We start from the raw sequence: 26,419 nt of genomic DNA, 5'->3' as shown, positions 1-26,419 counted from the left end.
TATACATGTACAGCACCTAGCACAATGGGCCCTGATCTCAGTCAGGGGCTCTGGGCACTATGCTGCATATCATCTCGATGATTTGAGAATAGATGCCCTTGATGGAAGATGTTATGGTGTTTGCTACTTCCTACAGATATTTCTCTCTTCCCATCAACATGCCTTCCATCTCACCAATATTTAGCGTCAACTGTCCCTCTTTATTTAGGCACTGATGACATCTAGGCACTTGCATACCTGGGAAAAGGAGCTGTCAGCATCAAATGTAAAGGAAATGGGAATAATCAGATGTTACATCTCCAGTGTTCTCTTCATACATTGTTTAACATTTTCTCAAAAGGGAGCTAGGTATTCCAATCCTAGTCACTGGGACTCGAGGTCCTTTTAGCCTCCTTTGAAAACCCCAGCCTAGATGTTTACCATTTACTTTACATATTTTGTTCCGTTTTATTAGCGGTTGAATGTAGTTTCCTGTTGGTCATTTCTAGGATCACTTGTCTTTCCTTTTTTGAGGATTGATACCGCCTTCTCTCCCCTGCCAGCCATCCTCTGGTACCTCCCCAGTACTCCATGACTTTTCATAAATAATGGTTTGGTAAGCTTACAAACTTAGGATGTGTGTCATCCGGACTGTAGAAAAATGGATCTCACAGAAATCCTAAATGTTCCCTTGCCTGCTTCTTATTAATATTAGGTCTTCATTACTTCCTAATTGTCCAAACATCTCCTTTATTTCTCTTGATGAAGTTAGATTTTAAAAAAACATTTATTAAGCCATTTAAGAGATGTTACTGCTATTTCACCCTCCTCATTTATGAATGGCTTTACTTTCATGTTAGTTTATTTTTCCTGGATACCTGCTCCTGTATTTTCCACTCCATGCATCTGATGAAGTGGGTTCTAGCCCACGAAAGCTTATGCCTAAATAAATTGGGTAGTCTCTAAGGTGCCACAAGGACTCCTTGTTGTTTTTATTATAAAACCCTTCTCATATTGTTAACCTTATTGGCTATTATTAGCTCATTCTGCTATTTTCTTTCCCTATCAGGTATTCTTTCCAGATTCTGTGCCTTTCACTGTGGTACTGGAATGCCTTTATTGATTGATTAGTCTTGTTCAGTTGCTCCCTGCTCTGTCACTTCAGTATAGTTTTTTAAACCTCAGCTCAGAGCTTCAAGCCACATTGTCATCTGCTTGTTCTTTATCTTGTTTTAAGACAAATCGCCATCATCACCTTGATTTTCGTCTTAGGATGCCCCAGCCTTCTTCTATACTTGTAGATTTTAGTGTTTTCTCCCATTGCACAATAATTTCTAGATATCTTAATTCCCCATATTTGCCTTCATGCAGTCTCAGAGCCTCATGCTGCAGTTGTGTGTTAATGTGTTAAAGCACTTACAAATTGTAGTATGGACAAGTCCTAAGGCATTGCTTTGTTGCCAAACAGATGGGATGGCTTTAATTGGCTTGCAACGTTTTTTACTTTTTTAACAGTTAAACATTTGTAACTGTATATCCCTTTGATTAATTGATATTAATGATACTGGCTGGGATTTCTAAGGGAACTCTGTGCTCAAATCCTACTGAAACTGGTGGAGCTTGTCACTAACTCGTTTAGACTCTTCTGAAACTACTAAAACTGTGGGAAAGCACCCTGACTTCCCTGAAATGCTGGGTACCCACAGCTCTTTAAGACTTCATTTGGAGATGTGGGTGCTTGGCATCACGGAAAATGAGGCCTAAGAGCGTCTATCAGCTGGTATATTCTCCTCCTGAGTTCCTTAAAAAGCAAATGTCTCTGTATTTATAATTAGCACATGTTTCTAAAGCACCCTTTCAGGATGTTCTTGTGCATGATGAGAGCTGCATAATATGAACATTTTAATTCTTTTTTTTATAGGCCATATGCACATATCCTTTCTGTACCTATATCCGAAACGATGACCCCTTATCCTGGTCAGACTCAGTATCAAGCTCTACAGCAGACTCAACCTTATGCCATCTACCCACAGACAACCCAGACCTATGGACTACCTCCTTTTGGTAAAACGTCAACAGAAAAGTTGTTTTAAAGGTTTTAAATTCTCTTCAAACAATGTATATAATTGTACTTCCCATGCCCATTGCTTTTCCAGCAAACTTCCCAGGCATTTTAGAGGGAAGAACTTACAGAAGACCGCAGGCTTGGCTTTCAATAATAGAACAGTTGGAAATGAGGGAATAATGTGTTTAGTTGACAGCTGTTCAGGTTTAAAGTGCATTGTCTCTGTGGTGGGAATGTCGTGTTAAATAGATCTTGTAAAAAATCTGATGTACTCTGTTAATTCTGGTGGACTGGGAAGCTGACTGCAGGGATGTTTGATGCTTGGGGATTACAGTTTTCCCAAATTATTACTTGACTGCTTCAGTGCTGATTTATGTACCAGGTGAAATGGGACAAAGCACCTCTCCAGTGTTGCCCAGTGTAACATCTCTGCACTAGGTATCCTCTTTCTTTCCTTTTTGCTGGTACATTAGTACTGGCCTATTGGCTTGTATTAAAAGACCTGTTGCCTCACCTCACATTTCACTGCATGTTACACTGTCTTTGAGATTACTTAGCTAATAATAGTATTTAGCTCCGTAGTTCCTGTTATGTATTAAGCCACTGAAACAGATGGTTACATTACAGTAACATTTAAGTTCTGCATTAGCCATTTCAGGGTGTCATGAGTGATTGTACCACTGAATTTTCCTTTGGATTTTCTCATTTTCTAATATTGTGAACCCCCAAATTAAAAAAATTATGAGTCAGACGCCAAGAAATCGTAAGATTGCCGCAAAAGTAATGAGAGAAACAGAAATCAATCCTGTCTTTTGGACTGTGTTCCAATTTCTGAACTCCCCCTGCCTCCTCTCTAGTGTGTGGGTGGCAGTTTGCTTCCGTAACTTACATGAAAACAGTATGGCTTTATCACCCGTTAGCAGCTGGACCACATAATACTCTGCAGCTGCGTCCATTTGAAGAGATCTAGTTCTTCATCTTAAGTGGTAGTGGCTCATGATTTTATATCCACAGTCCAGGGATCAGTCCCCACAGATGACCCCAAGAGACGCTATGCTGTTTAACCAATTCTGGTGCCCAGCATCTCACTCTTGTCTTACAATACTTGTGTAACCCACTGAAATGTGTGTATGTCACGTCTCCTTGTATGGGCTAGTCGACAGAGAGTAACATGCTCTTCCTCTCACCAGAGCTCCTACAGTAGGGGTCAAAATTGCGCCTCTCACTGTAAACCTGAGAGAGTTGGCAACACTGTCCAATTTGCCATATTGCTTCTGAAAAATTCACAAAGTGGAAGAGATTTGGCTCAATTTTATTAGAGACCTGGGTTCTATCCCCAGCTCTGGCTGCTGAAATGGTGCAAGCTTTGTTATCTCATTTGTGAAATCGGAGAACGATGGTGTTTCTTGGGGTCAAAATAGGCATGTTTAAAAAAAAAAAAAGATAGTGGGAATGATTCCTCTTCTAATTACTTATATATTGAGGGTCTGACTCCTCCGTACCATCTTCTTTTCTGCACTAGTGTTCAGATATTTGCCCTTTGATAGAATCATAGAATAGTAGTACTAGAAGGGACCTCGAGAGGTCATCCAGTCCAGCCCCTTGCGCTCAGGCAGGACTAAGTATTATCTAGTTCATCCCTGACAAGTGTGTGTCTAACCTGTTCTTAAAAACCTGCAGTGACAGATTCATGACACTAGCTGGATGAAAGCTATAGAACTAGGAGTCTTCGGTGATGTATGTGTGTGGGGGTGTCTGTTAGAAATTCTGGCTCTTTGGAGGCGGGGAATTGGGTGACTTTGAGGACTTTGTGCTTCAGCACTTTCAGCCAAGTCTGTGTCAGTAATGACCAAGATTTATTACCATTTTGGGTATGTTCATGGAAAGAGGTCAACTGAATTGGTGGTGTCAGCAGAGTCCCTAGTGGGTACCTACATTGCATTTGGCCCCCGGTGTCCATCTTGTTAGATCCTGAGATCTGTGTGGATGGTGGAGACTGCATTCCCATTTCACCCAAAGGGGTGATTCCTTTCATGTGAAGCGGGGGGTCAGCACAGAGAAACTTACAGTGCTGCAGCTCTCTTGATATCTAGGTCTTCACTCACATGTACTGTTCGTGAACACTCTGTTCGCTGTAGGAATACATAGAACAATCACGCTGTACTGAGCAAAATGAAACAAGAATGTCAATCTCTATAGTCTTGAGTTCATGTGTGTCTGCCTCGCTGTGTATCTGGTCTGTGATTTCAGGATGTTGTTTGAGTCACATATAGTTTTGTGTTAATCTGAGCATTTGTTTAGAGGTTCATTCAGTTGCTACCATAGATGACCTGTGAACTGATAGTTCATTTACTGGAAACATGAAGAATATGCATTGCTCTGTGTGTTCTCTTGTCTTCCTACATGTGTTTCATTGATTATCCTAACAGTGTGTGGATTTGGTTGGGTTTTTTTTGTTTGTTTTTGTGAAAGTGTTTAGGCCAAGATTTTAAACAATGGCACTTAGACACTCAATCTAAGTCCATATTTAGGCATCTAAAGAATTGGTCTGATTTCCCAAAGCACTAAGAGCCCTGCAGCTCCCATTGCTATTAATGCTTCTGGAGAATTCTGCGCTACTGGGCATGTGCAGAATTCATGTCTGGCCACAGAATTTTTTTCCACAGAAAATACATTCTGCCTGAGAAGTGCTGCAGTTCTGACTTTCATCCACCAGAGGCTGCTATGGTGTCAGAACCGCCAGCAGCATGCATGCAGCCAGTTACGGGCTGTTCTGGCACCAGAGCAGCCTCGGGTGGGCAAAAGACAGAACTGCAGCTCTTCTGGGGCAGAATGTATTTTCTGTGCGGGGAAAAAAATTGTGCACAGTGGCACAGGATTCCCCCAGGAGTAGAAGTTCATCCCAGCACCCTGCCCGTGGAGCCAGGTTAGAACAGACAAAGTGGGGCACACAGGGTTGCGGGGTGTGTGTGTGTGTGTGTGTGTCTCCACAGCCTGGGGTTCAGAATGGCTAGTGAGCTGGATAGACTGGGGTATGGGCTCAGGAGCTAGTGGGATGACAGCATTGAGCCAGAGACTGCATGAGAGTGGGGGTGCAAGGCCACAAGGGGATGGGAGAGGAGGGCTGCAGAGCCATGTGGGGATAGGGGCAGATGTGCCTGACTGAATGGGAGAGGCTTGGGGTCAACCAGGGTCTGCATGGAGGAGGCTCCCCAACTCCCTAGCAATCCCTCCCTTCCTCCCCGAAAAAATTTGTTCCATACCTCTCCCACCCACACCCAATAACCCACCAGGTTCACTCCAGGCTCCTTTCCTCTCCCTCAGTTTCTCTGTTAACACTAACTCCCTCAAACCTTTGCATTGCTTCTTATGGGTGGAGGAAATAAGTTTCTGTTTTGCAGTTTGAATGAATTATTCGAAGTTCTATATTAATGTGCCTAGTAAGGAATGTATTTGTAAAAAAAAAACAATACCCGAATCTTTTTTTTGTCTGTATTGTTACAGACATGTTTGCTGACAGGTATTTTGAAATAAATTATCAAAATAATTGAAACTGGCTTAATTATATTGTTATTTTGACAAAATATGCAGAATTTTAAAATATAATGCAGAGAATTTTTAATTTTTTGGTGCAGAATTCCCCCAGGAGTAGCCTTTAGTAGGAGCTTTGTATTCTCAGCACCATTTAAAACCTGACCAGTTGTCTGAGTATGGATTTAGGAGCCTAATGGTAGGTTCCTATTTTTTAAAATTTTGTCCTTAACCAAATGTGAGGTCGGCACTGAAAGATGTATTGTCTTAACAAATTTAGTAACAGCCCCAGGATGATCTCACTCTGTGGGGATGGCACATGCTGAGTCTGGTCAACAGGTAGGAGCTAGGGGACTGAGCATACTCCATGTGGATGGATGGAGGATAACTCTGGTAGACTCTAACAGAACTCTACTAAGCATGTGTAAACTTGGCTAAATTTGAGCAGATTTTCAGACAGATGGGAAAAAATACATTTCTGACCCAAATGCGTGATGGCACTAGAGCTTCTCAGTAAAGTGGTTATTACATTTTTTTAAGGAGAGCATTGTAGGAGGAGGGGAAACAATAACAGAAAATGTGGAAATGGCAGAGGTGCTTAATGACTTTTGTTTTGGTTTTCACCAAAAAGGTTGATGCTGGTTGAACGTCTAACATACTGAGTGCCAGTGAAAATGAGGTAAGATCAGAGGCTAAAATAGGGAAAGAACAAGTTAAAAATTACTTAGACAAGTTAGATGCCTTCAAGTCACCAGTGTCTGATGAAATGCATCCTAGAATACTCAAGGAGCTGACTGAGGAGATATCTCAACCATTAGCGATTATCTTTGAAAAGTCATGGAAGACGGGAGAGATTCTAGAAGACCGGAAAAGGGCAAATATAGTGCCAATCTATGAAAAGGGAAATAAGGACAAAACAGGGAATTACAGACCAGTCAGCTTAACTTCTGTACCCAGAAAGATAATGGAGCAAATAATTAAGCAATGAATTTTCAAACATCTAGACGATAATAAGGTGATAAGTAACAGCATGGATTTGTCAAGAACAAATTGTGTCAAACCAGCCTGATCGCTTTCTTTGACAGGGTAACAAGCCTTGTGGATGGGGGGGAAGTAGTAGATGTGGTATATCTTGACTTTAGTAAAGCTTTTTGATATTGTCTCGCATAACCTTCTCATAAACAAACTAGGGAAATGCCACCTAGATGGAGCTACTAAGAGGTGAGTGCATAACTGATGGGAATACCATTCCCAGAGAGTAGTTATCAGTGGTTCAGAGTCATGCTGGAAGGGCATAATGAGTGGGGTCCAACAGGGATCAGTTCGGGGTCCAGTTCTGCTCAATATCTTCATCGGTGATTTAGATAATGGCATAGAGAGTATACTGATAAAGTTTGTGGACAATACCAAGCTGGGAGGGGTTGCAAGTGCTTTGGGGGATAGGATTATAATTCAAAATGATCTGGAGAAATGGTCTGAAGTAAATAGGATGAAATTCAACAAGGACAAATGCAAAGTACTCCACTTAGGAAGGAACAATCAGTTGCACACACACAAAATGGGAAATGACTGCCTAGGAAGGGTATCATAGTGGACCACAAGGTAAATATGAGTCAACAGTGTAACACTGTTGCAAAAAAAGCAAACATCATTCTGGGCTGTATTAGCAGGAGTGTTGTAAGCAAGACGTGAGAAGTAATTCTTCCACTCTACTCTGCGCTGATTAGGCCTCACCTGGAGTATTGTGTCCAGTTCTGGGCACCACATTTCAGGAAAGATGTGGACAAATTGGAGAAAGTCCAGAGAAGAGCAACAAAAATTATTAGAGGTCTAGAAAACATGACCTATGAGGGAAGATTGAAAAAATTGGGTTTGTTTAGTCTGGAAAAGAGAAGTCTGAGAGGGGACATGATAACAGTTTCAAGTATATAAAAGGTTGTTACAAGGAGGAGGGAGAAAAATTGTTCTCCTTAACCCCAAAGGACAGGACAAGAAGCAATGGACTTAAATTGGAGCAAGGGCAGTTTAGTTTGGACATTAGGAAAAACTTCCTAAATGTCAGGGTGGTTAAGCACTGGAATCAATTGCCTAGGGAGGTTGTGGAATCTCCATCATTGGAGATTTTTAAGAGCAAGTTTAGACAAATACCTGTCAGGAATGGTCTAGATAATATTTAGTCCTGCCGTGAGTGCAGGAGACTGAACGAGATGACATCTCGAGATCCCTTCCAGTCCTGTGAGTCTATGTACTTCCCCATAATGGACAGCTAAACCACTTTTGCTGAAACTTTCATAAATAAATAAATTCCATCTGAGGTAGATACCCAACATGGAAAATTTCAGCCCAAGAGGTTTAAGTGAAAGCTGGTTTCCATATTGGAAGAGAAGGTTCAAGATCTGGAGAAACAAGTATCGACCCTGCATTGCATAAGAGAAACGGAAGATTTCCTGGCCAGACATCAGGATTTGCTTCTACTGGCACAACATTCTGAAGATTCAGAGCATGCTGCGCAGCGGGGACAGAAGGACGGTGAAGAAATTTGGCAGCACGTGACCTCCAGAAGAAGAAAGGAGAACGTCCATGTACGAGCAATGCAGATTCAGGTAAGCAACCGTTTTTATGTTCTCTCCACAGGTACGAATGCGGAGAGTGGACTAGATGATACATCTGAGGGAAGGGAGCAGAAGGAGACTCCGCCGATTGGAAAGCATGAGATGCACTGTCGTAGGGAAGGGAGTTCCACGACCACTGCTCCCAAGAGAAGGAGGAGGGTGATGGTGGTTGGGGACTCCATCCTCAGGGGGACTGAGCCATCTGTCTGCCGCCCCGACTGGGAAAACCGAGAAGTCTGCTGCTTGCCAGGAGCTAGAATTCACGATGTGATGGAGAGACTGCCGAGACTCATCAAGCCCTCGGATCGCTACCCCTTCCTACTTCTCCACGTGGGCACCAATGATACTGCCAAGAATGACCTTGTGTGGATCACTGTAGACTACGTGGCTCTGGGAAGAAGGATAAAGGAGTTTGAGGCGCAAGTGGTCTTCTCGTCCATCCTCCCCGTGGAAGGAAAAGGCCTGGGTAGAGACCGTCGAATCGTGGAAGTCAATGAATGGCTACGCAGGTGGTGTCAGAGAGAAGGCTTTGGATTCGTTGACCATGGGATGGTGTTCCAAGAAGGAGGAGTGCTAGGCAGAGATGGGCTCCACCTAACGAAGAGAGGGAATAGCATCTTCGCATGCAGACTGGCTAACCTAGTGAGGAGGGCTTTAAACTAGGTTCACCGGGGGAAGGAGACCAAAGCCCTCAGGTAAGTGGGGAAGTGGGATACCGGGAGGAAGCACGAGCAGGAGCGCGCAAGAGGGGAGGGCTCCTGCCTCATCCTGAGAAAGCAGGACAATCAGTGAGTTATCTTGAATGTCTAGACACAAATGCAAGAAGCCTGGGAAACAAGCAGGGAGAACTGGAAGTCCTGGTACAGTGAAGGAATTATGATGTGATTGGAATATCAGAGACTTGGTGGGATAACTCACATGACTGGAGTACTGTCATGGATGGATATAAACTGTTCAGGAAGGACAGGCAGGGCAGAAAAGGTGGGGGAGTTGCACTGTATATAAGGGAGCAGTATGACTGCTCAGAGCTCTGGTGTGAAACTGCAGAAAAACCTGAGAGTCTCTGGATTAAGCTTAGAAGTGTGAGCAACAAGGGTGATGTCGTGGTGGGAGTCTGCTATAGACCACCGGACCAGGGGGATGAGGTGGACGAGGCTTTTTTCCGGCAACTCACGGAAGTTACTAGATCGCAGGCCCTGGTTCTCATGGGAGACTTCAATCACCCTGATATCTGCTGGGAGAGCAATACAGCGGTGCATAGACAATCCAGGAAGTTTTTGGAAAGTGTAGGGGACAATTTCCTGGTGCAAATGATGGAGGAACCAACTAGGGGCAGAGCTCTTCTTGACCTGCTGCTCACAAAGCGGGAAGAATTAGTAGGGGAAACTAAAGTGGATGGGAACCTGGGAGGCAGTGACCATGAGATGGTCGAGTTCAGGATCCTGAGACAAGGAAGAAAGGAGAGCAGCAGAATACGGACCCTGGACTTCAGAAAAGCAGACTTTGACTCCCTCAGGGATCTGATGGGCAGGATCCCCTGGGAGAATAACATGAGGGGAAAAGGAGTCCAGGACAGCTGGCTGTATTTTAAAGAATCCTTATTGAGATTACAAGGACAAACCATCCCGATGTGTAGGTAGAATAGTAAATATGGCAGGCGACCTGCTTAGCTTAACAGTGAAATCCTTGCTCATCTTAAATACAAAAAAAGAATCTTACAAGAAGTGGAAGCTTGGACAAATGTCCAGGGAGCAGTATAAAGATATTGCTCAGTGATGCAGGAGTGAAATCAGGAAGGCCAAATCACACTTGGAGTTGCAGCTAGCAAGAGATGTTAATAATAACAAGAAGGGTTTCTTCAGCTATGTTAGCAACAAGAAGAAAGTCAAGGAAAGTGTGGGCCCCTTACTGAATGAGGGAGGCAACCTAGTGACAGAGGATGTGGAAAAAGCTAATGTACTCAATGCTTTTTTTGCCTCTGTCTTCACGAACATGGTCAGCTCCCAGACTACTGCACTGGGCAGCACAGCTTGGGGAGGAGGTGACCAGCCCTCTGTGGAGAAAGAAGTGGTTCAGGACTATTTAGAAAAGCTGGATGAGCACAAGTCCATGGGGTCGGATGCGTTGCATCCGAGAGTGCTAAAGCAGTTGGCGGATGTGATTGCAGAGCCATTGGCCATTATCTTTGAAAACTCATGGCAATCGGGGGAAGTCCCAGATGACTGGAAAAAGGCAAATGTAGTGCCCATCTTTAAAAAAGGGAAGGAGGGGGATCCGGGGAATTACTGGCCAGTCAGCCTCACCTCAGTCCCTGGAAAAATCATGGAGCAGGTCCTCAAGGAATCAATTCTGAAGCACTTAGAGGAGAGGAACGTGATCAGGAACAGTCAGCATGGATTCACCAAGGGCAAGTCATGCCTGACTAAACTAATTGCCTTCTATGATGAGATAACTGGCTCTGTGGATGAGGGGAAAGCGGTGGACATGTTATTCCTTGACTTTAGCAAAGCTTTTGGTGTGGTCTCCCACAGTATTCTTGTCAGCAAGTTAAAGAAGTATGGGCTGGATGAATGGACTATAAGGTGGATAGAAAGCTGGCTAGATTGTCGGGCTCGACGGGTAGTGATCAATGGCTTAATGTCTAGTTGGCAGCCGGTATCAAGCGGAGTGCCCCAAGGGTCGGTCCTGGTGCCAGTTTTCTTCAATATCTTCATTAATGATCTGGAGGATGGTGTGGATTGCACCCTCAGCAAGTTTGCAGATGACACTAAACTGGGAGGAGAGATAGATACGCTGGAGGGTAGGGATAGGATCCAGAGGGACCTAGACAAATTGGAGGATTGAGCCAAAAGAAATCTGATGAGGTTCAACAAGGACAAGTGCAGAGTCCTGCACTTAGGACGGAAGAATCCCATGCACCACTACAGACTAGGGACCGAATGGCTAGGCAGCAGTTCTGCGGAAAAGGACCTAGGGGTTACAGTGGACGAGAAGCTGGATATGAGTCAACAGTATGCCCTTGTTGCCAAGAAGGCCAATGGCATTTTGGGCTGTATAAGTAGGGGCATTGCCAGCAGATCGAGGGACGTGATCGTTCCCTTCTATTCGACATTGGTGAGGCCTCATCTGGAGTATGTTGTCCAGTTTTGGGCCCCACACTACAAGAAGGATGTGAAAAAATTGGAAAGCGTCCAGGGGAGGGCAACAAAAATGATTAGGGGACTGTAACACATGACTTTTGAAGAGAGGCTGAGGGAACTGGGATTGTTTAGTCTGCGGAAGAGAAGAGTGAAGGGGGATTTGATAGCTGCTTTCAACTACCTGAAAGGGGCGCAGGGGGTTCTTGGGGTAGTTGGCCTTTACATGCCCCGGCTCGTTACATTTAAAACATCGTCCAGCTGACGGGTCACTGGGGCGAGGTGGGTTGCTGGAGAACGGTGTGGTGGGACGATAAGGTGGCTGGAGGGTTCCTTGGGGGGTAGGTGGAGCCTTGGGCAGCCCCCGGTAATAGGGTGTGGTCTGAGGTTGTCTCTTCTGGTATCTGCTCCAACTGCGACCAGTTCTTTTCTTCTCTGCCACCTCCACCCATTTGGCTCCAATCTCCCCCGCCTCGATTACAGTTTTGGGTTTCCCATCTAGGATGTATCTTTCTATTTCCTCAGGAACACCCTCTAAGAACTGTTCCATTTGCATTAGGAAGGGCAAATCTACTGGAGATTCAACACTTGCTCCTGATATCCAGGCATCCCAATGTTTCACAGTGTGGTAGGCATGTCGGGTAAATGAGATGTCTGATTTCCACCTTAGGGCTCTGAATCGCTGATGGGAATGCTCGGGTGTTAGCCCTATTCTGATTCTCGCCTTGGTTTTAAACAGTTCTTACTGGTTCATTTGTGCCTTAGGCATTTCAGCCGCCACCTCAGCTAAGGGTCCACTGAGCTGCGGCCTCCGCTCTACCATGTATTGGTCTGTAGAGATGCTGTACCCAAGGCAGGCCCTTTCGAAGTTTTCTAAGAAGGCCTCGGTATCATCGCCTGCCTTGTAGGTGGGGAACTTTCTGGGATGGGAAGTGGTACCTGGAGAAGGATTGCTAGGGTTTGTTGGTATATTCTGCTGAGCCCTTGCCTTCTCCATCTCCAGTTCATGCTTCCTCTCTTTTTCTTTCTCTTCCTCCACATGCTTTCTCTCTTTTTCCTTCTCCTCCAGTTCTTTGGCCTTTGCCTCCATAGCTGTTCTGTGAGCAGCCACTTGGTGGTGTTCTGCCTCTTTCACTGCCTCCCTTTCTTTGTCCTTTGCCTCCATTGCTCTCCTGTGAGCAGCTTCTAGGGCTTTTTCGGCTTCTTTCACTGCCTCCAGTTTGGCTAACTCCAATTTGTGTAGTGCCTTGGTGTCTGTCATCTTTACCTCTCTGTTTTTAACTAACTTTACACCCGAGGGTTAGACATAAAACAAACAAAACTTGGCTTGTAAAATTTTGTTGTGCTGTAATAGGATACCTATATTCTCTGATAGTGATTGTCAGCCAACAGAAAAATCCAAAAAAAGAAAAAAACCCAACAACAAACAACAATAAAAAAAATTTTAAAAAACCCCCCAAAACCCTAACACCTTTGTCTCCAGGCAAATAGGCAGAAAACCCCTCTAGTTACTTTTAGGTGTAAAAAAAAACCAAAAACCTTCAGGTCTGTGAAGACTTGTGAATTTCCCTGCAGGAGGTTAACTACTCTGCCTTTAGGTAGAGAAAATTGCAATTCACAAAAGATAATTCCCTTTTGTCTCTGCTCTGGCCCCAAAGCAAAGCAAAAAAAACTTGCAACTATTTCCAGTTGGAGACCTGCTTTCTAGCAGCCCAAAGGATTTTAAAAATTTCCTTTTAAAATCTGTTTTTCTGGTTCAAAAAATCTCAGATTGATCTCAAAATGATTTCAAGTTAATTCCACCGCTCTGCCACCATGTCAAGGTTCCTTCCCCACTCTGAACTCTAGGGTACAGATGTGGGGACCTGCATGAAAACCTCCTAAGCTTACTTTTACCAGCTTAGGTTAAAACTTCCCCAAGGTACAAACTATTTTACCCTTTGCCCTTGGACTTCCACTGCCACCACCAAACGTTTATCTGGGTTTATTTATTAGGAAAGCGTTTGGAAACATCTTTCCCCCCAAAAATCCTCCCAACCCTTGCACCCCACTTCCTGGGGAAGGTTTGGTAAAAATCCTCACCAATTTGCATAGGTGACCACAGACCCAAACCCTTGGATCTTAAGAACAATGAAAAAGCATTCAGTTTCTGAAAAGAAGGATTTTAATAGAAGTAAAAAGTAAAAAAAAAAATCACCTCTGTAAAATCAGGATGGTAAATACCTTACAGGGTAATTAGATTCAAAACATAGAGAATCCCTCTCGGCAAAACCTTAAGTTACAAAAAGACACACAGACAGGAATATCCATTCTATTCAGCACAGCATAATTTCTCAGCCATTTAAAGAAATCATAATCTAACGCATATCTAGCTAGATTACTTACTAAGTTCTAAGACTCCATTCCTGTTCTGTCCCTGCAAAAGCATCACACAGACAGACACAGACCCTTTGTTTTTCTCCCTCCTCCCAGCTTTTTAAAGTATCTTGTCTCATTGGTCATTGTGGTCAGGTGCCAGCGAGGTTATCCTAGCTTCTTAACCCTTTACAGGTGAGAGGATTTTTCCTCTGGCCAGGAGGGATTTTAAAAGTGTTTATCCTTCTCTTTATATTTATGACAGGGGTTCCAAAGAGGATGGATCTAGACTGTTCTCAGTGGTGGCAGATGACAGAACAAGGACTAATGGTCTCCAATTGCAGTGGGGGAGGTTTAGGTTGGATATTAGGAAAAACTATTTCACTAGGAGGGTGGTGAAGCACTGGAATGCTTTACCTGGGGCGGTGGTGGAATCTCCTTCCTTTGAGGTTTTTAAGGTCAGGCTTGACAAAGCCCTGGCTGGGATAATTTAGTTGGGGATTGGTCCTGCTTTGAGCAGGGGGTTGGACTAGATGACCTTCTGAGGTCCCTTCCAACACTGATATTTTATGAGTCTATGATTTTGAGTTTGGCATTATCCTGCTGTCTATAACAATAATGAGAATGGCTTTGTAAGATGATATGTTACATCACATTAACATATGTAGGTATTTTTATAGCAGTTGTGCTTAGTGAGTACTGTAGTTAGGGTTGAAAAAGGAGTTTCCTTCTGAACCCCTCTTTTCATGTATGGTCTCAGCCCAAAAATGAAGGGTTTTCTTTGGCAAATTTGAGCCAGTTCTGTTCAGCCATCTTTGAATTATATCAAATTGGCACAATACACTACTTCCTACTTCTAAAAACTAGTTTCTTTCACTGTGATGACTCAAACCCAGCTGAGCTGTGAAGGTTCTGTCATGGACTTCTCACGGATGCACACATTACTGTGCAGTTTCCATCAGTATTACGTAAATTCATCAAGGCCACATACAAAGATGTGAAGTGGTCTGTAAGGATGAACAACCGAGCAACAGAGTGGTTCGGTGTGGACAGTGGCATGAAACAGGGCTGCATTTTATCTGCACTCTTGATTGGCATTACCATATACTGGATAATGAAGTGTATTAGCAACACAAATACCAGCACAGCATGAATAGGTGGCAAATGCCTAGAAGTACTGAAGTTTAATAATATTGTGCTACTGAACAACATCCCTGAAAAGTTACAAAGACAGACAACCTGGCAAAAAAAGCAGACCATGCTGGGCTTAAAGTTAGTTATGCTAAAACAAACATCCTTGAAACCCAAACGTCAATCATTAACATCACATTAAAAGGCAGAAATATCAAGAAAGTAGAATGGTTCATCTACCTGGGCAGCACCATGTTAGCCAATGGAGACCTCAAGAAGGAAATGACATCAAGGGTAGGAAAGGCATCCACAACATTTACTAAACTCAACAATGTATGGAAATCAAATATATATGTCACCAGAACAAAACTCTGAATTTTCAGTTCAAACATAATTTTGGTGTGAACATACAGCTGCGAAAGCTGGAGGTCTATTAAAACATTAGACAGAAAATTAGACACCTTAAAAAATAAGTGCCTATGAAAGATTCTGGACATTGATTGGAAAGACTTCTTCAGCAGTTAAAAGATCTGAGAAATAATCAGCCAGCAGCTTGTTTCCATCAGAATCAGAAGGAAATGCTGGACATATCTGGGGCATGTATAATCCTAGAATTGTAGGACAGGTGTTTGTCTAATCTGTTCTTAAAGATCTCCAATGACGGAGATTTCACATCCTCCCTAGGCAATTTATTCCAGTGCTTAACCACCCTGACAGGAAGTTTTTCCTAATGTCCAACCTAAACCGCCCTTGCTGCAATTTAAACCTATTACTTCTTGTCCTATCCTTAGAGGTTAAAGAGAACAATTTTTCTCCTTCCTTTTTGTAACATCCTTTTATATTCTTGAATACAAGTACTCCTTTTCATTTGTTTCAGTCTTCCCTCATAGGTCATATTTTTAGACCTTTAATCATTTTTGTTGCTCTTCTCTGGACTTTTTCCGATTTGTCCACATCTTTCCTGAAATGTGGTGCCTAGAACTGGACACAATACTCCAGTTGACACCCAATCAGCATGGAGTAGAGTGGAAGAATTGCTTCTTGTTTCTTGCTTATAACACTCCTGCTAATACATCCCAGAATGACGTTAGCTTTTTTTACACCAGTGTTTCACTGTTCACTCGTATTTAGCTTGTGATCCACTAAGACCTCCCGATCCCTTTCTGCAGTACTCCAACACACAGACTCCCACATGAAGCTGTCAAGTGGAAACCAACTGCTGTGAGAAAATGAGGGTGCCTAAAAGAAACCTTAAGAAGAACCCTTAGCAGGGAGGGCCAAAGAGTTGATCTGAACACCACAGAACAAATGGAAGCAGCAGCAAATGATAGAGGAATGGAAAAAGCTGGCTTCTGCCCTATGCACCAACATTGGCACAAGAAGGCTATTTAATAAAAAAAAAAAAGTAAAGGAAACTTCTAGAAGCTGACATCTGCACTTGAGCCAGACAAATGAGACTATTTTGCTTTCCTCTGTCCTCTTCCTTCAAGTAGAACTTGGAAATTAAATACAAAGAAATAAAAGTAATCCTACTTGTAAAATTTCTCAGTTAAAATGTGGAAGAGGCTCTCAGAAAATGAAGAGTCTCTTTAGCAGTTCTATCTCAGCCACTTGGCCCTTGTGCAAATCCATCCTGTTACTTATCACCTTATTATCTTCTAGATGTTTGCAAATTGATTGCTTAATTATTTACTCCATTATCTTTCTGGGTACAGAAGTTAAACTGACTGGTCTGTAATTTCCTGGATTGTTTTTATTCCCTTTTTTATAGATGGGCATTATGCTTGCCCTTTTCCAGTCTTCTGGAATCTCTTCCGTTTTCCATAACTTTTCAAAAATAATTGCTAGTGGCTTAGATATCTCCTCAGTCGGTATCTTGAGTATTCTAGGATGTATTTCATCAGGCCCTGGTGACCTGAATACATCTAACTTGTCTAAGTAATTTTTAACTACTTGTGATGTTATTGACATAAACTGTGACCGTATAGATCATTGTTGCAACCACTGTTATATATTTGCAGCAAATACTGTACAAAGGTTGTCGTGTGAGATGTCTATAAAAAGGTTATGATTATGCTATCTGTATATGTGTATCATTTTGTAGTTGAAGTTATGAATATTGGCTATGTATTTGTATCTCAATGTGTTTGAGTAGCATTAGTGAAGCATTTGGTCAGCTTCTTGAGAACAGAATTTGCAGATTAAGTGCCCAATCAAGAAACACTTAACTGACAATGGACCTTGGGAGACTCCAAACCACATGAGAAGTCTTACTGGGAACGTTCAAGGTAGCATGTGAGCAATGGCTGTTCCCCCCCGTAAGAAAACTGAGTCATGCATGGACATGTGACTTGCCCATGTGATTCCAGACTCCAGCTTGCTGCTGTGATTTTCCACAGTAAGAACAAAGGGGTGTCCTTCCATATGGCAGAGAATATAGAAGGCCCTGGGAGCCCCTCCATCTAGTCTTCAATCCTGCTTCTTACCTCTGGAGGAACCTTGCTACAAACTGAAGCTATGAACAAAGGACTGAATGACCCATCCAAGCTGTGGAGGTACTCCAGAGACTTGATTTGAGCCTGAAGTTTATTCCATCGCTGCTTGAAGCCTGAACCAAGAACTTTGCCATTACCTGTATGTAATTGATTCCATTTAACCAATTTTAGCTCTCATCTATATTTTTCTTTTTATGAATAAACCTTTAGATTTTAGATTCTAAAGGACTGGCAACAGCATGATTTGTGGGTAAGATCTGACTTGTATATTGACCTGGGTCTGGGGCTTGGTCCTTTGGGATTGAGAGAACCTTTTTTCTTTTACTGGGGTATTGGTTTTCATAACCATTTGTCCCCATAATGAGTGGCACTGGTGGTGGTACTGGGAAACTGGGGTGTCTAAGGGAATTGTTTATATGACTTATGATTAGCCAGGGGGTGAGACTGAAGTCCTCTCTGTTTGGCTGGTTTGGTGTGCCTTAATGGTAAAGGAAACCCAGCCTTGGGCTGTAACTGCCCTGCTCTAAGCAATTTGTCCTGAATTGATACTCTCAGTAGTGTCCTGCCAGAGGCAGCATTGTTACACTTGTTCTTTCCCTATTTTAGCTTCTGATCTTACCTCATTTTCACTGGCATTCACTACGTTAGATATCCAGTCGCTACTAACCTTTTTGGTGAAAAGTGAAACAAAAAAGTCATTTAGCACTTCTGCCATTTCCACATTTTTTTGTTTTTGCTGATGTTGGAATTAGTTCAGAAAGCAGCTGAAATCAGGAGCTTGACGAGTCTGCAGAACCCTGCTCCAGACTAGGCTGCCTTGTTGAGATGTTGCTCTTGCTGATTCAGTTCCAGCCTGAGTGCAGTAGGCAGAGCCTTAAAGGGGCACATGGATTGAGAAGTCATACTATATGTGTGCCACTGTTGTTACGGATATTGCTTAAGATCACTGGAATTGTAAGAGATTTGAGGAAAAGCTTATTCTCCTCTGTTTGCAGTTTGTTTACTTTGGGCATTTGTGAGCCCTGCCTATACAGTCAATTCACTGTTTTCCCCTGAAGGCAGTCAGTCATTTTCCCATTTGTGTCAGTTTTTGCACAGAAGCAAGGGAAAGATTTTTTTAAAAACAAATAGTCAAGTGTAATTGTAAAACCACATGAATCAGCAGGAGATTCAGGGGCAGATGCAGAATCTGATGCTACTTAAAAAAAAATATAAAAATTAAGTACTAGATAGGAAGTTGAGTGTCCCTTTAATGCTGTAGGAGCCACCAAGTGTCCACTGAAGCCAATGGAAGGACTGCCATTGACTAAATGAGTGCTGGATCATTATCTTACTGAGTAGCAGTCTGGGCTACTGAGAACACTTTGTAGCAGTCCAAGTCCCAGAGAGTGATGAGTGGCTCCTTGGTGTCAGCATTGCAATAGCTCCTATTGTTGGATCAAAGAATTTTCCATTGAAAGGTTTAGAAACTAGCCTTGCTGGTCTCTAAGCTGTTTTTTTACAGCTAGCTTTATCTCAGCAGCTCAAATCCAACCCGAGAATCAGGAATTTGCTATTGCAAAATAAAAGCAATATTGTTTTTTATATGTGACTTTCTCACAGACAAACAGACAAACTGTTCTCGGATAGTAAACATGCTGTTTGGTCCCAGCGTATTTGTTTGTAACTGGTCCAATTTATCCGATTCAGGTGCACTGTGGCCAGGTATGAAACCTGAAAGTGGTTTAATTCAGACTCCATCTCCAAGTCAGCACAATGTTCTTACCTGCACTACAGGGTTAACCACAAGCCAGCCCTGCCCAGCACATTATTCTTATCCTATTCAAGGTAACTTGGCATGGTTTTTATATACATCTCTCTCCACCTATTCGTGTCCAGATACCACAAATGAAGAGGCCAGCATGTTTGCTCTTGGTTTGTGCATGCTTCTCTGTGCCTTGCAAGCCATATTTTTCTCTTCTTGTATGCTCCAGACCCTATGTGTTGTGTGTGTGTGTGTGGTTTGTACTCTATATAGAGCTCTGCCTGCACCCAGCTGGCTTATGCCATGCTGATGAATCCTAACATGGTGAAGAGCAAAGGCACGGTGGGAAAGGGGAGACTGAATGAATGTTATTCACTTGCATGCCGCTCCTCAGAATGCTCTTGTAGCTCAAGCTGTTTCTTAGCAGTCCTGGGCGTGAGTTGCACTAAGATTCAAGTGTTGCTTCTTGAGGCAAAGGGTGTTCTTTTCTGTGTGCCAGCTAGGGTGGCAGAGATGGTCTGCACTGGGTACCAGTGTGTGTGCTTGCTTCACTATACAAGGTGAGCTAGAAAGTGAAGCTGTAGACACTGGAGCTGGATACAAATATCCACCCACCCCCCTCCAGCGACTCACATTTTAATATTGGGAAGTAAAAGTGCTACAAAGTTACTTGTTTCAGGTTGGATTTTTGCCATTTTATTAGTGAAAATGTTTTCTGATGAAAATTCATCCTTTGACAAATTTCTCAGAGTTTTGACAGGTTTCAGAATAGCAGCCGTGTTAGTCTGTATTTGCAAAAAGAAAAGGAGGACTTGTGGCACCTTAGAGACTAACCAATTTATTTGAGCATGAGCTTTCGTGAGCTACAGCTCACTTCATCAGATGCATATCGTGGAAACTGCAGCAGACTTTATATACACACAGAGAATATGAAACAATACCTCCTCCCACCCCACTGTCCTGCTGGTAATAGCTTATCTAAAGTGATCATCAGGTGGGCCCTGATTCTGAGAAATGGCCCACCTGATGATCACTTTAGATAAGCTATTACCAGCAGGACAGTGGGGTGGGAGGAGGTATTGTTTCATATTCTCTGTGTATATATAAAGCCTGCTGCAGTTTCCACGATATGCATCTGATGAAGTGAGCTGTAGCTCACGAAAGCTTATGCTCAAATAAATTGGTTAGTCTCTAAGGTGCCACAAGTACTCCTTTTCTTTTTTCAGAGTTTTGAGAACCTCCCAGAACTGTCTTTTCAGAAAGGAATTTCAAGACGTGCTAGTTTCTCATTTGTGTGGGTTTTAACATGACTTAAATTGTACAGCTGATGAAGTGCATCATTATGACTGATGCTTTCTCAGCTCACTGCATTGTGAGCAGGAAAGGCCCAAGGATACATTTATCCTGAACTCATTTCCTATCATAGGGTTAGAAGGGACTGCAGGAAACATCTAGTCTAACCCCCTGCCAAGATGCAGGATTTGTTGTGAATTAAAATTGGAAAAGTGACTGTCTGTCTAGAAATGGCACCTTTCAGTGAAGCTGCTCTGTGTGTACCTTTGCTGACAAAAAAATAAATTTTCACTTCTTTGGAAATTGCCACAAAAATAAGAAGATAGGGAAGAGGTTGCTGGATGCTGTCCTGCATCGTGCACCATCACTTGAATTGCCAGCTAAGTTCCAAGTGCAGAATACAGATGCACCGGGGTGATGTGAGAGGTAGAAGAGACCCAGCTTGACCATCAGATCCTTGGAGTTGGAGGCTCTTCACTTACAAACTGCACGCGTTTGATACGCAGAGAGAGTATAAATCTGGAGCCCCATGCTATCGTGTGAATGGAACCGCCGTTCGGAGCATAGTTGTGCTTTCTAAAACGTGTCAGCCTTCCCTTTGAATTGTCCAGCTTTTTTCATGGTCACTGTGATCATTTCGTCATATAGAGATAGTGACGTTTTCTAGAGAGTTTCGCAACCTCCAATAAGAGCTATTCCTTTCTTCTGTCACACCCCACATCACCACCATCAGAATGAGACAGAAAGATGAGACATGAGACGGCAATTCAGGAGAAGGAGAAGTGGAGATTAGTAGTGAGGAGAAGGAAGGAGGGATTATTTATTTATTTGTATTGCAGTAGCACCTAGGAGCCTCAGCCAGTGATTGTGACCCCATTGTGGTAGGCACGGTACATGTATAACAAAAAGACAGTCTCTGTCCCAAAGATCTTCTAATTGAAGTCTCAGATGAGAGAACAGGTGGATAGAACAGGCAGATGGGAGAGAAGCAAGAAACAATCGTACAGCACAGCTCACCATGATGGGCAGTGGTCACCACCTGCCTAACCGTTGTAAGCACCAGGGCAAAGGGGAGTTTTCAGGAGGGATCGAAAGGAAGATACTGAGGTGCTTTGCGGATGGTTCTGGCAGCTCCTCCCAAGTGTAAGGGGCAGCCGGGGGGACAGCCCAAAAGTGTGTTTGAAAGGTTACCCAGTGGGCACTGAAGGGCAGTATCGTGGGCAGAGCAGCACCGCCATCGCGTGACAGAGAATAGATGGGTGGGGGTAGGGCTTGGAGGGCCTTGGAAGTGAAGACAGTAGTTTGTGTTTGGTGCAGTGGAGAAGGGGACCCAGTGGAGGGATGCAGAGAGGAGTGACGTACTCGAAGCCATGAGCTAGGAAAACGATCTCTGCAGCAGCACTTGGAATGGATACAAATGGGGCAGGATGGGATTTGTCAAGGCTGGAAAGGAGGAGGGTGCAGCAGTCAAGACATGAGGTGATGGGAATCTAGATGGGAGTTGTGGATGGAGAGGAAAGGATGTACTCAGGAAAAATTGGCAGGGTTTAGGCACTGCCTCATTGTGAGTATCTAGGAAGAAGGCTGGGTTGAAGATAACCCCCAGGGGTGGGCTTGAGTGACACGAAGGATGGTAAGTTCATCCATGGTGACTGGAGTTGCGGGAGGAGGAGGTTAAGAGGAGAGGCTGAAAGAGAGAGAAGGCACTTGATGAGGAGAGGGAGAATGTTCTGGATTTAGGGCAGCATGATAAACAGGGCAAAGCTAGAGGGGGCAAAAGGAGATAGGCTGGCAAGAGGACAGGGAAGGGAGAGAGGAGTGAGTTGGGATGTAGCTAGGCGGGCTCTCCATCTAGTTTTAAGCCAGACAGCCTTGCTTTTCTAAGGTTTGTCCCCCATCGGGAACTGAGACCAAACTGGATGTGGTTTCACCAGATATTGGATGGGGAATGACATTTTGAAGAGTCCCCTGCCCGCTGGCATGATCTTGCACAATAGTGCATGTGAGGTCATGCTGTGTGGGGGTGTGGCAACATGCTTTTCAAAATGGTGTCCATCATGTGGCATGGTGCTTGTGAGATCATGCTGGCAGGGGCGGAATCACACAAGTGCGGGTGGGCCCACATCATTCCCGGAAGTACTGGAATGTCTGGTGTTCTGTGACTGTGTGAGTGGCCACACTGGATTTAGCCAAGGGCAAGCTTAGATAGGGCTTGTTGATGAGGACAGGAAGTCTGAAGGAGATGAAAAGGCTGGTGTGGTCTTAGCAGGGGAGGTACAATTTTAGCAGCAGCATTTGGCTAGTCGGGAGATGGTTAAAGTGAAAGATGAGAAAAGTCTTTGCCTTGGGGACAGTGATGGAAGGGTGAATTTGGGAGATATTAGGAAGAAAAACTTTAGAATTTAACAAGGCACTGGATGCTGGGAGTTGGAGGGAGCACTGAGATATGAGCCTGGAAGAGAGGGAGGGAGAAGTTGTCAGTGTAGACAGAAAAGGAAGGGAGACTGAATGGTGGGGTTAGGAGGAAAGATCAGGTCAGTTTTTGGAGTGAATGCGGTAGATTTGGTAACCTCACCATAGAGATGATTGTCGAAAGTATCAAGAAGTTACGGTCACTGGGAGAGGAGAAGAGGCAGATGCTGAGAACAGGTCTATTTGGGACACTAAGAGACAGCTGCTCCTACCCTATTAAAGGACATGCTGCAGAATAAGATGCAGTCAGCCAGGTAAGAGGAGATGCCAGAGATCTCAGACAGACACAATAGATGAGATTGGAAGAGAACATGATCAGCTGTGTCAAAAGTAAGAGAAAGCAAGAAAGATGAGGGCAGATACCTGTAGATGTAGCTATTAGAAAGCCAGTAGTGGTGATCCTGGGGAGGCCGTTAATATAGTGGAAAGAGCAGAATCCAAACTGGAAAGGATCAAGGGCAGAGCTGGAGGAATGGGAAAACACATTAGTAGAACAGACTGTTTGATGACTTCAGAGTCAAAGGGTCTGAGGAAGATAAGGTGGCAGCTAGAGTCTTAATGTTACTTAAGCATAATTTATTTAGAATAAATGTTCTTTAAAACAAACCCTAAAAACCTGACTGAACTCACAGGAGAATATGTATTCAGTGGTATGTGGTTATGCTGTATTATTGGCCCAGTTGATATGTATTGTAGTCCAAATTCTGTATGTTTTGGTCTTCAGACTTCTGCCTAAGTAATGCCATGGCTCAGGACTCTGGTGAATGCCCGGGTGCACTTACTGACTTCGCAGACTTGGGTAGTGTACTCAGGTGAACATAAAAGCTCCCCCTGGAGCTGAAAAGCAGATGATTTTCTTTGAGCTAATTTTGCTAATGTGTATCCTTTAGATCTAATCCGGGAACCCACAACTCCTACCCTGCATGCCAGAGTGGGCACGAACCACTGTGGTCAGATGTAGAAGGAATTACTGCTCCTTGCCTCCCCCACTGCTTCACTCCATGTAGGAGCAAAGCAGCCAAGTCAAACTTACAAAATTTGTCAATTCCACTTCCCTGCTCTGCTCTCTGTTACTAGCATGTGAAGCAGAGCAGGATAGGGCATTTTAGGATGGTTGAAGCAGAGCATTCTGGGGTGAATGGAGCAGTGAGGGGGACGGTGAAGATTCAGGGTCTGGAGAAGCAATCTGGAAACAGGAGGGAGAAGTAAAGAAAACCGGGGGTGGAGGGGAAGGGTAACAAAAGGAAGACACAAACCTCTGTGACTCCATTTAAACATGGGACCTGGGGATAGTTCCTTTTGGCACGTCAGCATGGCAGAACGATGTTGCTGTATTTGTGGCACACACAGAAGAGTTGTTGACCCTCAGGGTAACCTGTGTCCGGCGGTTGCTGAAAGAGTATTGCTGATGCAATTGAGTATAACCCTGTTTAGAGACCTGGTACATTACAACGTGTAAACAGGTGGGCCGTGACCAGGCGATATCCTCAGGGTGTTGGGTAACAAGAGAACGCATGAAGGGGAGATTGTCTGTGTTGCTACCAGAATCCAAATATGTTTTTTTCCTTTCTATAGTTTCTTTGATCCATTTTAATGGAGCAGCAGCCTCCTGTCCCTGGTTAAGGCTGAGACTTGCTTTCCGTTGTAAGCCTGATCTTGGCCTCCCCTGTAACTCCTCAAAAATCTTTATTTCAACTTCGGAAAGTGTGTGTGTGGCCTGTGGCCATTAGACGATTTCTTGCTCAAATCCGAGATGCTTCTTTGATCCCATGAGGTAGGCAAGGGCAAGGGCAAGTCCTGGGACTCGAGATAAAGATAGAACATCCTGGTATGCCTAGTGTTACAGACCTGTACTGTTCACCAAGGTGAGGGATTTGCAGTGTGCCCCATGGGGACCCGTGAACAGCAGGGGCGCAGCAGCAGCCCAAGGACTCCGCCTTACCTTGGCCCTAGTGACTCCTGTAGCCCTCCAGAGCTCTTAAGCTTTGCAGGTTTCCCCAGAGGATCCTACAGATGTCCTGGTTGCCTGGTTTCCTGACCAGCTTCCCCAACCATCTGCCCCCACTTCGCAGGCTCTCAGGCTTCTTCTAGTTCCATACTGGGAGCAGGAATCAGATTTTCCTCCCCACCGACTTTTTGAAGGAGTTTCTGTAGGTCTTAATGGATTCTGCAAGGGGCCAATGGCTCTGCCAGTGTGGGTGTAGCAGAGGTAGGGTAGGGCACTAGGTGTTTTCCATTGAGAGATTCCACCTGAGTGGAGCTCACTATAAATAGTTGGTTCTCTTTCTCCAAGAACACATCGCCTTGTGCAGTTGTTCCCCATCTTCCCCTTTCCTTGCTAAGGTTTCTGTCTGGGCACAGGAATCCCAAGGTGATGAAATTCCTCTGAGGCATCCACAGGATCCATTGCAGAGTTCTGCTTCTGGGTTGGTGAGGAGCATTTCCAGACAGCTGCGCTGTGTGCGTTGTTCTGAGAAAGGGTGTCTTCTAAATGTGCTAAACACCTCTTTCCTTGGGGCTTCCTCTTCAGAGTGGCATTCCTGCACCAATGGTGTCTTTAGAGAAGAGAGAATTACCTCACTGTCATTCTGTGTTTCTTGAGATGTCATCTTGGAGGGTTCTCACTCACCTCTCTGAGGGAAAGTCTCCTTTCTTGGGTATTTTTTTCTTGCACCGGGGTTTTCCTTTTTCTCTGAGGCACATCTTGGATCAGTTTTTCTTTCTGGGAGATTCACCTCCTACTAAATTGAAGGAACTGACTGGAATCCTCAAAGGGCAGCATCTAGACTCACCAGGCAGCAAGCGATGACCAGGAAGGGCCTGGTGTGAGCTCTTCCCTTCCGCTGCCTCCCTCAAGGATGGGAAAACACCAAACCATTGAAGAGCCTGGGTTGTTTTTTGGTCTCGTGCTGAGATTCCATCACAGGTGGCATCTGTAGAAAATTCTTATTTTTTTTATGGCAGGAGATAAGATGGGTGATACTGTGCAGTTTCCACAAAGATCTCTTTACAATCTGTGCTGCCATGAACCTTTGTTTTTTATGGAGTTTGGGCAAGCATGACGGAGGCATAATAGCATTCTCTGATTGCACCTAATGTGTACACTTGGATTTCACTGGGCTTGTCATTTTGTGTTTCGGCCTCCTGAGACCCAAAGCAGGCCGCAGTCTAATCTGACTATTCTACTACTTGAAAACCATAAGTGCTGCTAATTTACATCTGTCCCCAAAGGGAGGCACAGAGGGACTCCAGGGATTCAGGTGAACTAAAATTGTCTGAAAATGCAACCCTTCTATGGACACTGGTTGCTGTGGGAAAAACTTAAGAATCTTAAGCACCTCAAAATATTCGTACTAGTAAATCTGTGTCTGTGAGTGCATGGTCTGTCTCACAGAGCTGCAGTCAACAGTGATCTCAAGGGACCTCTTCCAGAAAATACTTATAATTTAACACGGATTTCAAACGTTAAATACCAACAGTTTCTCAGTATGAAGTAGCTTTATATGTAATGACTTAAATGGGTTTTAATATTTCCTGAAGTTGTTGAATTCAGTAGGATCAAATATTTTAAGGTCTCATCCACAATGTTGGATAAAAATGTTAGC

At 43.9% G+C, this 26,419-nt stretch overlaps 2 protein-coding genes across 3 annotated transcripts in view; one reads left to right on the top strand and one right to left on the bottom strand.

The window, feature by feature from the left end:
- XKR8 (XK related 8) overlaps nt 1-26,419 on the bottom strand; it is a 117,629-nt gene that overhangs the window by 42,041 nt on the left and 49,169 nt on the right. The window lies entirely within an intron of this gene.
- EYA3 (EYA transcriptional coactivator and phosphatase 3) overlaps nt 1-26,419 on the top strand; it is a 139,503-nt gene that overhangs the window by 79,936 nt on the left and 33,148 nt on the right. Inside the window, exons 6-7 of one of the 2 annotated variants that reach the window (XM_084652448.1) lie at nt 1,901-2,043; nt 18,995-19,132. In XM_084652448.1, the coding sequence (XP_084508574.1) occupies nt 1,901-2,043; nt 18,995-19,132 (281 nt within the window). The remainder of the gene's footprint in view (nt 1-1,900; nt 2,044-18,994; nt 19,133-26,419) is intronic. The other variant, XM_084652449.1, reaches the window with a different exon arrangement.

This window comes from Lepidochelys olivacea (assembly GCF_965140295.1).
Source record: "Lepidochelys olivacea isolate rLepOli2 genome assembly, chromosome: 19".
Classification (NCBI taxonomy): domain Eukaryota; kingdom Metazoa; phylum Chordata; order Testudines; family Cheloniidae; genus Lepidochelys; species Lepidochelys olivacea.
Note: the sequence above shows the minus strand (reverse complement) of the source record. Positions and strands in the feature narration are given on the sequence as shown.